Genomic DNA, 12,602 nt, shown 5'->3' with positions numbered 1-12,602 from the left:
TTGCGGTTCGGAATTTCATAACATCTCTGATTTTAATATCCTCTAATATTAAAGATGCCTTGAATATGTATTTGGTTTAAGGGCGATTACACATATTTAACTTCTGCTACAAATTGTTTTTAACGTATTGATTTTTAATTTTGTCATAATTATCCAATATAAAGCAATATTCAAAACTTTCTTTTGTTAATTTTATGCTCTATTTTAAATTTTTTAGCGTTATTGGAAGAAATTAAAACTTTATGTTACTAAAGGTTATGTATTTTTTTTTTCACTTGACAATTCGTGTGACATTACGCTCCTAAAATTACAAAATTATTCGAGTTTACCAAAATTTCTTGATAATAAGTATTGGATCAAATGGATTTGCTGTGGTCAAAAGAAAGGTTGCAAAAGATTTTTAGTAAAGTAAGTAATTTAAATTATAATTTTATCATATTATTACAAAATTCCTGTAAACATCATAATTTTATATTCGAGTTGGTTAAACGTTTTCCTAAGTATAAGTTGTATATATAATTTTAAAAAATATGTAAGCGTTTATTATAATTTCTCAATTAAGTTTGAATTAACACTTTTTTTTTATTTAAGTAATTTTAAAGTTTTTTTTTTGACAAATCTGTTACATCACTAATCTAATACAACCATTATAAAAAATATTTTAGGACTCTATTCAACTAACCACAGCGCATGCGTCAGGCGATGCCCGCATTCCGATACGTTGCTGCCGTCTTTGTGGAGGAGATGTTAATTTACACTGCTTTTGTGACACATACGTGTGGGAGGGGGTTGAAGGGCGTTATGACCAACTATTGTATGACTGCTTTGGAGTCCGGGTACATAATTGAAAAATTATATCGAGCTAAGCTATACCTCATTTTTATTAGGAGTTATTTAAATATTCTAATAGAAGGCCTATTAAAACAACTTTTAAATTAAGTCTTGTTTCACTTTTGAACTGAAAAAGTAAAATATTAGTTTAAGATTAGGATATTTTTGCTGCAATTTACGCTAGAAAGGTTCTAAGCTTATGTATCTTCAAACTATTTGCGTAAATTTGTCAAAGTTAAAATTGAAATTTAAAGTCAATGATTTGGCAATAGACAATTTTATTACTATTTACTGATTTGACACCATTATCGTGGTTGGCCTAGGTCAAGCCGGGCACGGGCCTCGAGTTTCTTGCCTAGGCGTCTCCTCAACGGTAGCCCAGTAGTAATTTTGTCCCAGTGGGTCAGGGTCTAATTGGCCCAGTGGTGTTGATTTGACATATTCCTAACAATATGGTCGTTTCAGGTTCTTCAAACAGATGGCATGATATGCGAGCGCTGTATACGTCAACTACGTAACACCCAGCGTTTTCGAGCCCTCGTGCAAGCCGCCTTTGCAAAACCGCCCAGCGAATGTCAGTATTGAAGTTTACAAACTTAACAAATGCCTTTATTTTAGAGTTGCTCTGATGACTTACCATCAAATCGCCCATTTACTTCACAACCGTACTTCAATCACTGAATGATTAAGTTTAATAATTGTATTTACATGATTTAATTATAGTTTCAACGAATCAATCACACCTGGGCATCGGCGAAGGCTTTGCGCGTTCAAAAAATAGGAACGTACCGAAATCTCCAATCGTGGAATTATACAAGAAGTTGACCAAGAGTACCATGGTAAATCCGCCGAGGAAGCGAAAGCTGATTGAACGTAAATCGATTATGAACTCTAATGTTCAAGTTAAAAGGATGAATATCGCATGTACCGTGTGTAAACAGAGGTACCCAATGTTGGTACCATTTGAAGGGTGGAAAAAGTTCATATGCTCACGATGCAAGAAGAATTGCGAGCCGCGTAGAATAATATGCAGGATGTGTAATACGATGGTTCCTACGAATGCGATGCGAGAGCATCTCGAACTGCACGCGAAGTCTGACTTGAAACCGAAGAACAGGCAAGAATTTCCTATATCACTCAAGTGTAAATTAATCTTTTGGATAGTTTGACGTTGATCTGGTCTCCAATTTTACGAACAAATTGACAGTTCGTCGCAATCGAATCGTTGCCGTTTAACCCGTGTACCTATTCTACAACGCAACGATCCAGTTGCGGTTCGGTCAAAGTTAGATCGGAATAGAATCGACAACGTATCAGTAGAATTGACCCAAGTTTGAGATCAACGTTTTTGTTGCCACTTGTAATTTTTCTTGGAGGTTTTTATATTATCTATTCTGAACTCAACTCACTGTTACTGTTACTTATTTAACTGATCGCCATGACAACTGGTATACACTTAAGCACCGGTAAGGACATCGTCCAGTTTTGCTAGTAAATATACTCTCAATGAATAAAGCTCCTTACTGGGGAATTAAACTTAAAATAGAGAGCTTAGCCCGGCAGTGGGAAATTTACAGACTGTTGCTAAGGTTGCTAGGGAATGTTTTGATTGTGTCTGTAACGCCTTTAACACAGTTATTAGTTGTAGTGAAAAACCAGTTAGTCAAGTGCAAAATTCGAACTTAAAAGTTTAAGGAATATAAATGATAATTAGTTCTGCCTGGGTAAAGAATTTTTATTTCCATTTATTCGAATAATACTTACCAAAATTTTAGAACTGCTAGCTTCTTTTTGGATCATTCCAGTTCGACATCATCGTAGTACTAAGTAGTAAAAGCGAAAGTGGGTTTGTGCGGTAGTCAATTGTTCACTGTGCAGCTTGGCTTGGATAGGCGTGATATATTTTGTTAGAGCCAGTTTCTCGGCTGTATATTATATGTAATCTGTAAAATATTTATTAAAAATCCACTACCGCAGAATAGTTTGTAGGTTATATTTTTAAATATAACTTATAAACTACTACAAACTACTAACAGTCAGTCATTTAACTTCTGGAAAAGTATGAAACTCTTGAATTTGGAATAATTTTTTACGAGTTTGTCGAAGATTTTAATGATTTCTCATTATTTTAGGCTCAGCAATTTTGCAAAAAGTTCTTCGCAAACAATGAAAAAAGAAATATTTGTGAAACCGAAATATCAATGCAGCCAATGTACAAAAAAATACACAATGGCTCAAAACTTGGCGAAACACGTCAGCAGCGTGCATAAAAACAGCTTGCATTGTCTATGCGCAGTCTGCGGCAAGGATATGAAGACGAAGGAGCTATTAGAGAGACATATGCGAACACACACCGGCCAGCCGATATACCGGTGTGATGTCTGTATGCGAATATTTAAAGGGAAAAGATTATTTCAGACACATTATTTGACGCATGGCAAGTAAAAGTGAAGAGTTTTGTCGGTTGTCTATGGCGTTAAGCTTGGGATGCGCGATATGTACAATTATAGATTAAAAGCAGAGATATAAATACTCCTTTCAACCGCTCTGCTTTTTGAATCTATATTCTAGCGGACTCTGTGATTGTCTCGGAAGGAAAGTTTCTTACTGAAAATTTTGATATTGTCTTGTAATATCTGTAAGTTTATTTGCGGACATTATTTATTATTTGTTTTATTGACTTTATATTTTTGTTTATTAAAGCCCTATTGCTTATTTTTTTTATTTAGATTTCGTTTTCTTGCTCCTCGAATACATTTATTACTTGGTGATAGGATTTGTGCAATCTGTCTGGGTTTACCAACGATGTACCAAATATTCTACCGACAAGCAGCAATATATTGTATTATTGTTTTCCAGTTTAAAGGGTAAGAGTAAATACGGGCACAATAGAGTTAACATTTTAGTTTACTAGGTAGTCAAGTTTACGAAGAGGCAAATTGATTTTTTTTAAAAATAAAAAAATATATATTTAAAATAATTGAGGATTGAATTAAACACGTCTGAACAGATTTGGATGCTCAGTTTAATTAATTATTGAAATACATGTTTCCCACTGTCTTAACTAAAATCTTACATTCCAGGAATTCATTTACATTGTTATGTTTCCCAGTACAACGACCACCCAACGCTAGAATGCAACAATGCAATTTTTAGGTTTTTACCGTGAATATTCTTCGTGGTACTGGTTGCATAACTAGGTTGGCGCTGGCTATGTGAGGAATATTAATATTATTTAAGGATATTTTACAGCGCCAATGTCTACGGACGGTGATGCTCACTTAGCATCAGGCTAACACGACCAACTGTTTTATAAAAAAAGGTTTAGCAACTAGCTTTTTAATGAATGCAGATTTTGAGGTCTTTAATATGACTGGCGGTCTCTTATCATGACATAAGAAAAGGAGCAGCTCTAAGCTTGTAAGTTAACCATGATTAAATACTTGTGCTTGAGAAAGCGAGCAATACAATGGGGTACAAACATGGGGAATGTAACGAAATACATTTATAACCACCCTATAGAGTGCTCCTCCCCATAGAGTGCTTCCCCCATAGAGTGTTCCCCCCATAGAGTGCTCCCCCCATAGAGTGCCCCCTTCCATAGAGTGCTCTTGTGTTTGTGTACATAGATAGGCATTATGATATTCCTCCTGTAGAATTTTCAGTTGTTCATGGAAGATGGCTGTTGTGGCCTTTTTTCAATTGGAAATTAATGAAACGTAATCAAAATATAATTATTTTATTGTGGTTGATTAACATTGTACTACTAGACACAATCTCTTAGTAAATTCAACAGAATATTAAAATAACCTCCTCTTACAGAGAATTTGAGTGAGTTAGTTAATCCAATCAGGTTAGAGTCCTGCCGCCAGTGACATTTGAATTGCATCCGCCCTTCCGTTATTAACAACTATATCATTGATATATTTACGGGCCTTCGAGTCATGAATGTTTCCTTGGTGCTTCTACACGCAGTCGTCATAATTTGGGCTTTGCCAATTGGCTATGAATTGGTGTTGCAAGTTACACTTAATAATAACTTTGTGTTACAATAAACAATCCTATCGATTTTCCTCAACAACATCGGAATTGACGATCGACTATACTCTTTTCCAACCATAACAGGAGAAAAGCTAAATAAACAACATTTGACAGCAAATTGACGCGATATCATTGGTCGAGAGCTCGATTAATCTATGATATTCACTATGGATTTGCGACGTTATGTCTTGAACGTCGAAGAAACTGTTATCGGGTAATTTTAGAAGTAAAAATAAAGTGGATATATGTAGTTAAGTGTAATAATGTTATATTATAAATAAAGATATATTAATCATAAACTCTAAGTAGGGCACAATATAGCTGAGTTATTAGCAAATCGCATGAAATTCTTAACTAAGGTTTGTTTATCTTTATTCCTACCTGGTGGAGAAGTACCTTTAAATTTAAAGCACTTACCCGCATTGTACAGGAATAAGATTGTATACAATATGTAGTACCATAGACATTTGCACTTTGAATCTATGCTACAATTACTAAACAATGAGACAATACATACAAAATATAAATTTTACTTGGAAATTCAGAGTCTATTCATTATAATTTTCTAAATTTAATGAGTTACATTTTGGTTAACATTTATTTTTTTTAAATTAAACAAATTTCGAGCATGGTTTCCGTTGTGCGGGGAGCCTTAGCGACGCGACGCAGCTCTTTGTAGTTGACAGCTCCTTCCTCAGTCGAACAATGTCGATTTCAGCCTGCCGTTTACGCTGGAAATGCACTAATGTATTATTCTTATCGTATTCCACAAAATAAAGTATATAAATATACAATATGCGTAAAGATAGTTTATATATATTGGTAAGTTAAGACGTGCGCACTTTATTTAAACTTACCAAACAGTATATCAAGTCTTAATAGAGTAAAGCGCAAAGATATTACAACTGCCTTGAGACTGCGCTCTGGTCACATTCCACTGAATAGTTTCGGATATATGATGAGAAAAGTGAATTCTCCTAATTGTACTGTGTGCGGTGTTGTAGAGGATGTCTATCACATTTTAGAAGAATATGTTCGTGTTAGGGCGCTAAAGGGAGCTGTTATCGCTAGTCGTGGTTATAATATTGGTGTTTATAATAGCATTTTAGCTTCTCCATTGTCTAACGAAGCTAAATCTGTATATAAATTTGTAAATTTAGCTCTCAAAAATAGAAATTAGAAAGCCTTATCTATGATTGTATTGTACTAATATGTGATGTGAGAAGTGTATTTAACTGTATATAATGACGAGGGTGACATATTCACTTAGTGAAAAAACCCTCTATAATAAATAAAGATAAAAAAAAAGTCTTAATAGAGGTTTTACCAGGGGCGTAGTTACCGGGTGTAATTGATCTGCCGTATCAATTACCCCCGTGGTCCCCGTATAATTTTTAAATACGAGCGAAAAATATTTTTAAAATTGGGTCCATTTAAACCACAAGGAGCGTTTCCAAAAGACTCCAAAATCTCTCAAAAACTTTTTTCTGTCTACTATTATTCATATGTCAATAAAGCTGGCATAAAAAATCCAAGTCCATAGGTATGGTGTTCTAATGGTTTAAACAAACATATTGCCACTTCTGTTGGTTGTTAGCAGATCGTCAATGCAATCGTACTCTGCATGGGTTAACGGTGTTTCCATTAGAAGCAGTTTTACGCAAATTATACTCGACCGTGAGAAATTTATTTTGTGAGAAATCTTTACCATTCCCAAGGCCCAACAATTTTTATACGGAGCCCCGCCAAGGCACGCAACGCTTCTGGATTTTAATAAAGTAGATATCGTTGAATCTTGTGCAATTAAAATATTTTTTAAAGTTACGTAAATATGTGATATTTTTATTATTGAAGTACTTGAACGTTTCGGAGAAACTAACTTCGGACTAGCCCATTTAAATTACGCGTATTGTTAGAGTTATTTTCATATTAACCAGATCATTTAGCAAGGGGATTGCACAAATTGATTTTCACTGATGTAAAGATGGCCCAATGGTTAGAACGCGTGCATCTTAACCGATGATTTCGGGTTCAAACACAGGCAGGCACCACTGAATTTCATGTGCTTAATTTGTGTTTATAATTCATCTCGTCCTCGGCTGTGAAGGAAAACATCGTGAGGAAACCTGCATGTGTTTTTCAACGAAATTCTGCCACATGTGTATTCCACCAACCCGCATTGGAGCAGCGTGGTGGAATATGCTCCAAACCTTCTCCTCAAAGGGGGGCCTTAGCTCAGCATTGGGCAAATTTACAGGCTCCTAATGTAATGTAATGTAATATGTAAAGTAAATTTATATGAAAATTACAACATTTTATGCTTGAAATGTAAGCAATGTTAAGTTTAGTTTACCTTTAGTTCATTCGCGAGTCTAGCTTCAACTTGGGCGACACGTTGCCTCAGCTCCGCAATGTCGCGCATCAACCGCGCGGCAGCCAGCTTGTTGTCAGCCTGTGTTTAATACAAATATGCCATTACTACATGGCAAATATGCCAATATAATGGCACGAAGACTAGATAAACAACTTCGACCTTGAATTGTCAATGTTTATCTTTAACACTATTGGAGTATTTTCTTGTTTAATTCACAAGAAGGACATCGGTACGGTACTGTCAACGGTACGTTTAAAACAATACATTTAACTAAAACTATACAAGAGTTACAACAAATAAACTGGCCGGGAATCCGGGACCTCGGAGTGGCGTACCCATGAAAGCCGGTGTACACACTACTCGACCACAGAGGTCGTCCAAATAGGGTAGTTTTTTAATATCGACGATTCAAAAACGCTTCGTTGTGAAGTTTACTTGAATAAAATTGTTTTGATTTGATTTGATAAAAAATATCAGTGGTTATAAAGGATTTAGTAGTCACATGTTCCTCAAGGTTGCCAATCTATTAAAATTGTAACAGATTTGTTACGTTTGTGTAAGATTTAGTACCTTAATACGCCGATGTCTGATCTATTATCTTGTTGAAAAACTAAGTAATACAGGTCACATACAAAATTGAGCTTCAATTGTCTGTCGGATTCATGCGACGTTTAACGAATTACTTTTCGTTAACGTGAAACTTGGACGTTTTACCGTTAAAAATCGTGTTGTCGTCGCAGGCGATGGATAAAAATTAAGTTTGCCGGTAATTTACCGATTCACAGCAGGATGTGCGTAAGCATTTCGTGCAATTTTTCCGTTCTCTTGATTTATTACGTTTAAGTACGTTACCAGTGGTTAGAAATCGTGCATCTTAACCGATGATTTCGGGTTCAAACCCAGGCAGGCACCACTGAATTTTCATGTGCTTAATTTGTGTTTATATTTCATCTCGTGCTCGGCGGTGAAGGAAAACATCGTGAGGAATCCTGCATGTGTCTAATTTCAACGAAATTCTGCCACATTTGTATTCCACCAACCCGCATTGGAGCAGCGTGGTGGAATATGCTTTAAAAAACCTTCTCCTCAAAGGGAGGGGAGGCCTTAGCCCAGCAGTGGAAAATTTACAGGCTGCTAATGAAAAATGAAGTACGTAACTTTGCCACCGCCTATTACGGAATGATATCTTGGAATCATCAATCAGCAACACTGCCATCTACTTTAATTTGAGGCCTCATTTAACAATATTAGACTTAGAAATCACATAATCTTGTTCCAGTATTCCTTATTCATTGGCCTATACACGTCTTACTCTGAAATGAATTGATTGAATATATAATAATCAAAAACATATTTATTTCGAAAAACGTCACCCTGGGGTGGTTAAACACATTTATATATTGTTTGTAGTGCATAATACGGTAGAGCTATTCATAAATTGCGTGGCATGTATAAACCTAAGGTTTCTTTATATTAACTCCACCTGCCATTTAGATTTATTTTCGACGAAGAGAGAATTCTAACTTGAAAATTATTATCAAAGAAGCTCACAATTCTCGATGGTGCGTTTTTCGCGACGTTTCGGCTCACGATGTTCGGAAGTTCCGCTACGGAACAAGGCGTAAATAAATCTGATGATCTCGTTACACCCTGGATCGCCTGAAAATAATAAGTTTTGTCATCCATATACATTTAAATATCTGAAGACCTTGTGGCAACAAAGGAGTTGAGGCCCTGTATCAACAGAGGAGTGGAAGTCCTGATTATTATTTTACATAATAAATTTTCCATTTGTATCATCTACTTCTAGAAAAAAGTAATTAGTAATTATATTATAATTTGACTATATCTATATGTCTAAACATACATATATAACATTAAAATTATTAACTTGTCGTTTTGTCTTTTGCGGAGTCAGTGGCCTTCCTTTATCGGGCACTGGCTGAGATCTGACCTGACTGAAGAATAAATTAGTTGAAACAACTTTTATACTTTAGCTCCTTTCGCTGAAAAAACCGTGGAAGGCTTAGTATAATCATATAAAAAATATAAATGTCGCTGAAAAATTATATGGATTGGATACTTTTTAGCTAAATCCAGCACTTAAACAGCAATTAGAAAAACTATACGTATACTCACTCTTTAATATAAGATAATTTAGTATATTAGGACTGCCACGTTGTCGAATAGGTGACTAATAAAACTACAGAACCCCAAGATCCTGAGCTAAAATCTTTGTAGTATTATATACTGTAAATACTCTGTACCTGTGCTACCGCTGTCCTCGCGTGTTGCAAGTGATGTGCCTCCTCCTTCTCCAAGTGTCGCTTCAGGTGTTCCATCTCGGTCACGATGCTGAATTTCTCTCTTTCTAATCGTTGATTTGCTTGTTTTAAAGCCTGTCATAGTGATTGTCTTACTGTACTTTTCGTGTAAATAATCTGGTTCCAAAACTTGACGTAAAATTAGCTAAAATAATGACACAATTTAAATGTAGCAGCGACAATTAAAAAAAAAAAAACAATCGTCAATATGGCGAAAGTGTTTGGTTATATGGCATTACAAATTATTACGTTTGCGTAAAGATCATTTTCGCATAGGAAAAAAAAAGATTGACGATGTTGAAGGCGTACTTAATTCGGATGTGATCGGGTTTACGAATTTTGCCGATGCTACATCAAGTGTCGTACTATTTTATGAAAACCAAGCGTGTTTTGACTGTTTACAACATCGCGATAGCAATTTATTTTTGTTTAGGTTAAAGTATTTCAAAGTCAAGATAGATAGTCATCTACCGTCTAGATATTCTTTCAACCAGCATAAATAGTTACGAGCCAACACAATCTCTTACAAAAAAAAACTTAAATATCTTTTTCCAGATAAAATTTAACCGTGACAAATTTTATACCCCTCCGTCATAAACACACAAAGTTTTTGATTCGCTTATTAATATATATGCACCTTCATTTTCTCTTTCTTCTCGAAGTGACACTCTTCGACCCTACGTTTCAGCTTCCGTTTCAGCTCCTCCAACATGCTAGATAAAGTTGCTCTGTTCGCTTCAAGGTCAGCTCTCTGTTGCACTATCTGATTGATAGCGGTGAGCAGCTTAATTCCTGCACAAATCACGTCAGTCATTCAAGTAGAAGATTTGAAATATCAGTTATATCTCTCTAAAGATAGAATAATGTTATACTCATTGAAATAAAACTAGTTTTTAACGGATTTAATCGCGTATATTAAATCCGTTAAAAACTAGTTTTATTTCAATGTGTAATAATCGCGAAAATCTAAGACAACATAATGTTATACTCTCTTCGGGATGTTTTTAACAAAGTAGGAATACTCGCTGTTGCGTCACAGTATATTTACAACAATATTATCTATATTCACAGTAGCATTGATCACTTTGATAAAATCAGTGATAATCATTGTATGTGCACAAGAAGTAAGGATAAGCTTAGAACGCCTTCGCCAAGTTCCGACTAGTTTCCGACTTCGGAAAGTCAATAAATCATTCTTGGGGCAAGGTATCCGTTTCTATAATAAAATTCCGCAGACATTTTGAACTTTGCCGTTTCATAAATTCAAATCATTTGTAAAAAAGTACATTGGTAAAGAAGGTATATTTTTCGATACAAGATTATATACTTGATATAAAAGCGTGGAGCTAATGCTTGTTGACTTCCAGTCAGGATATATATAGTACATATATAATTGTATTTAACTAACATGACTGTATTTTTAGATGTTGAAAAAGAGTAACCACTGAGTTTCTTGCCGGTTCTGAAAATATAAGTACAATAATGGTCCATATAAAACTATTATATTGAAGACAAAGTTGAAGTTCTAGACTTTTCTCTACTTTAATACCATAACCAAACGTCACAGTACTTTATTAGTGTGCCTGTACTTAGCGACCAAGCCTTGGCCACTATTCGTTTTGATGCATTTTCAGTACTGAAGGTCCATCTAGGTATATCAATAATGAAAGCTAATTCCATATTTTGTCATATTTCTTGTGTAAATACATATTTATCTTACTTTGCTCATTGAGGCGATATCGTTGCGCGGCTGGTTGGAATCCATTGTCCGGACTCGGAGCTCCCGAATCCAGGCTGAGAAGCGACTGCGGTGCATATGTAGGATTTGGGTCTGGGGTGTCCTGTGTAGGCCAATAAAAGTTACATCTTAAAATTATATGAGTGGTTATTATTTTTTAATATGTCGATGTAAACGAATCTTCAAAATTTATTATATTAAATACCTAGGTGGAAGTAAATGTGTTACCTGGTGGTAAATGGTCACTGTCCATAAACAGTGGTGCTGTAACAAATTTTAAGCACTGCTTGCATTGCCAATGCCCTACCAATCTTGGGAACGTCCCTTGCGCCTGTCACGACACTGACTCAATCAACCTTCAAACCGGAACACAACGGAATATTTGATAAACGCTTCAGCAGATAAGTACTACCCACTTAGATGTGATGTAATTTTTTTTTCAGAATTGGTGAGCAGTTTTGACCACTTATCAGAAGGTGGACACTGGGACAGTTTACCAGTCTACGTACTTTTCTTATACTATATAGTTGTCCACGACTCCTCCTCGTTTTAGAGGTTGGTCGTCAGGTCCTAGACATAAAAGTTAGCCTATATTTTTCCTTGTATTTCAAGTTTCCTTGATGCCAACTTTCATAAATTTTCTTTCAGTAGTTTGGCATGGTGTAACAGATATACAGTTACATTCGCTTTCATAATATTAGTATATAGTTATAATATTATCCAAATTTAACGCAGAGCTTATAATGAAATAAAATGAAATTATTATGACATCTTACCATAGATTTAAACTTGGGTAAGTCATCTCCGGAAAACCTGACGCAGTGTATGTTACGAGGCCTTTGGGATGCAGAGTGGAGTATTTTCAGTGACATCTTCAATCCTTTAAACCTGTTTAAAAAAGTTAAAACTATTTTGATAACACACGTATCATTTGTTTTTTTATGACATTGATAGGCGGACAAGCAAATGGGCCACCTGATGGTAAGTGGTCACCGCCTATAAACAATGGTGCTGTAAGAAAAATTAACCATTCCTTATATCGCCAATGCGCCACCAACCTTGGGAGCTAAGATGTTATGTCCCTTGTGCCTGTAGTTACACTGTTCCCACTCAACCTTCATACCGGAACACAATACTTCTACTTGGCGGTAGAATATATTGTATATTCCATTGTATATTTTTTTAGTTTATTAAATAGCTGTTGAGTTCTTGTTTAGTAACTATTTAGACTATACACTTTTTATTACTGCGCAGACTTCCGGAATACCAGTGGCCTTTTCGAGCCTGCAATGTT

General features: G+C 35.4%; 2 protein-coding genes across 2 annotated transcripts; one reads left to right on the top strand and one right to left on the bottom strand.

Moving 5' to 3' along the window:
* The first annotated feature begins 302 nt into the window (after positions 1-302).
* LOC125074543 lies at positions 303-3,209 on the top strand. Its single transcript, XM_047685870.1, has 5 exons — positions 303-408; positions 666-836; positions 1,297-1,405; positions 1,555-1,948; positions 3,128-3,209. The coding sequence occupies exons 1-5, from the start codon at positions 361-363 to the stop codon at positions 3,207-3,209; spliced, it is 804 nt and encodes a 267-aa protein (XP_047541826.1). The 5' UTR covers positions 303-360.
* A 2,274-nt stretch (positions 3,210-5,483) lies between these two features.
* Positions 5,484-12,180, bottom strand: LOC125074542 (tropomyosin-like). Its single transcript, XM_047685869.1, has 7 exons — positions 12,085-12,180; positions 11,291-11,411; positions 10,208-10,362; positions 9,514-9,645; positions 8,798-8,905; positions 7,226-7,324; positions 5,484-5,603 (listed from the first exon to the last, which is right to left on the bottom strand). Exons 1-7 carry the CDS (start codon positions 12,178-12,180, stop codon positions 5,484-5,486), a joined length of 831 nt encoding a protein of 276 aa, XP_047541825.1.
* Between the last annotated feature and the right edge of the window lie 422 nt (positions 12,181-12,602).

The sequence above is a fragment of the Vanessa atalanta genome, chromosome 28, assembly GCF_905147765.1.
Source record: "Vanessa atalanta chromosome 28, ilVanAtal1.2, whole genome shotgun sequence".
NCBI classification, from domain to species: Eukaryota; Metazoa; Arthropoda; class Insecta; order Lepidoptera; family Nymphalidae; genus Vanessa; species Vanessa atalanta.
Note: the sequence above shows the minus strand (reverse complement) of the source record. Positions and strands in the feature narration are given on the sequence as shown.

What these genes read in the sequence shown, in the direction of transcription:
- LOC125074543 (XM_047685870.1), top strand. Translation starts at nt 361, where the DNA reads ATGGATTTGCTGTGGTCAAAAGAAAGGTTGCAAAAGATTTTTAGTAAA. An exon ending in TGCAAAAGATTTTTAGTAAA is followed by an intron (nt 409 to 665) that starts GTAAGTAATTTA and finishes AAAATATTTTAG; the next exon opens with GACTCTATTCAACTAACCAC. An exon ending in GACTTGAAACCGAAGAACAG is followed by an intron (nt 1,949 to 3,127) that starts GCAAGAATTTCC and finishes GTCTATGCGCAG; the next exon opens with TCTGCGGCAAGGATATGAAG.
- LOC125074542 (XM_047685869.1), bottom strand. Translation starts at nt 12,180, where the DNA reads ATGTCACTGAAAATACTCCACTCTGCATCCCAAAGGCCTCGTAACATA. An exon ending in AGAAGAAAGAGAAAATGAAG is followed by an intron (nt 9,646 to 10,207) that starts GTGCATATATAT and finishes TCACTATGACAG; the next exon opens with GCTTTAAAACAAGCAAATCA. An exon ending in GACTCGCGAATGAACTAAAG is followed by an intron (nt 5,604 to 7,225) that starts GTAAACTAAACT and finishes GTGCATTTCCAG; the next exon opens with CGTAAACGGCAGGCTGAAAT.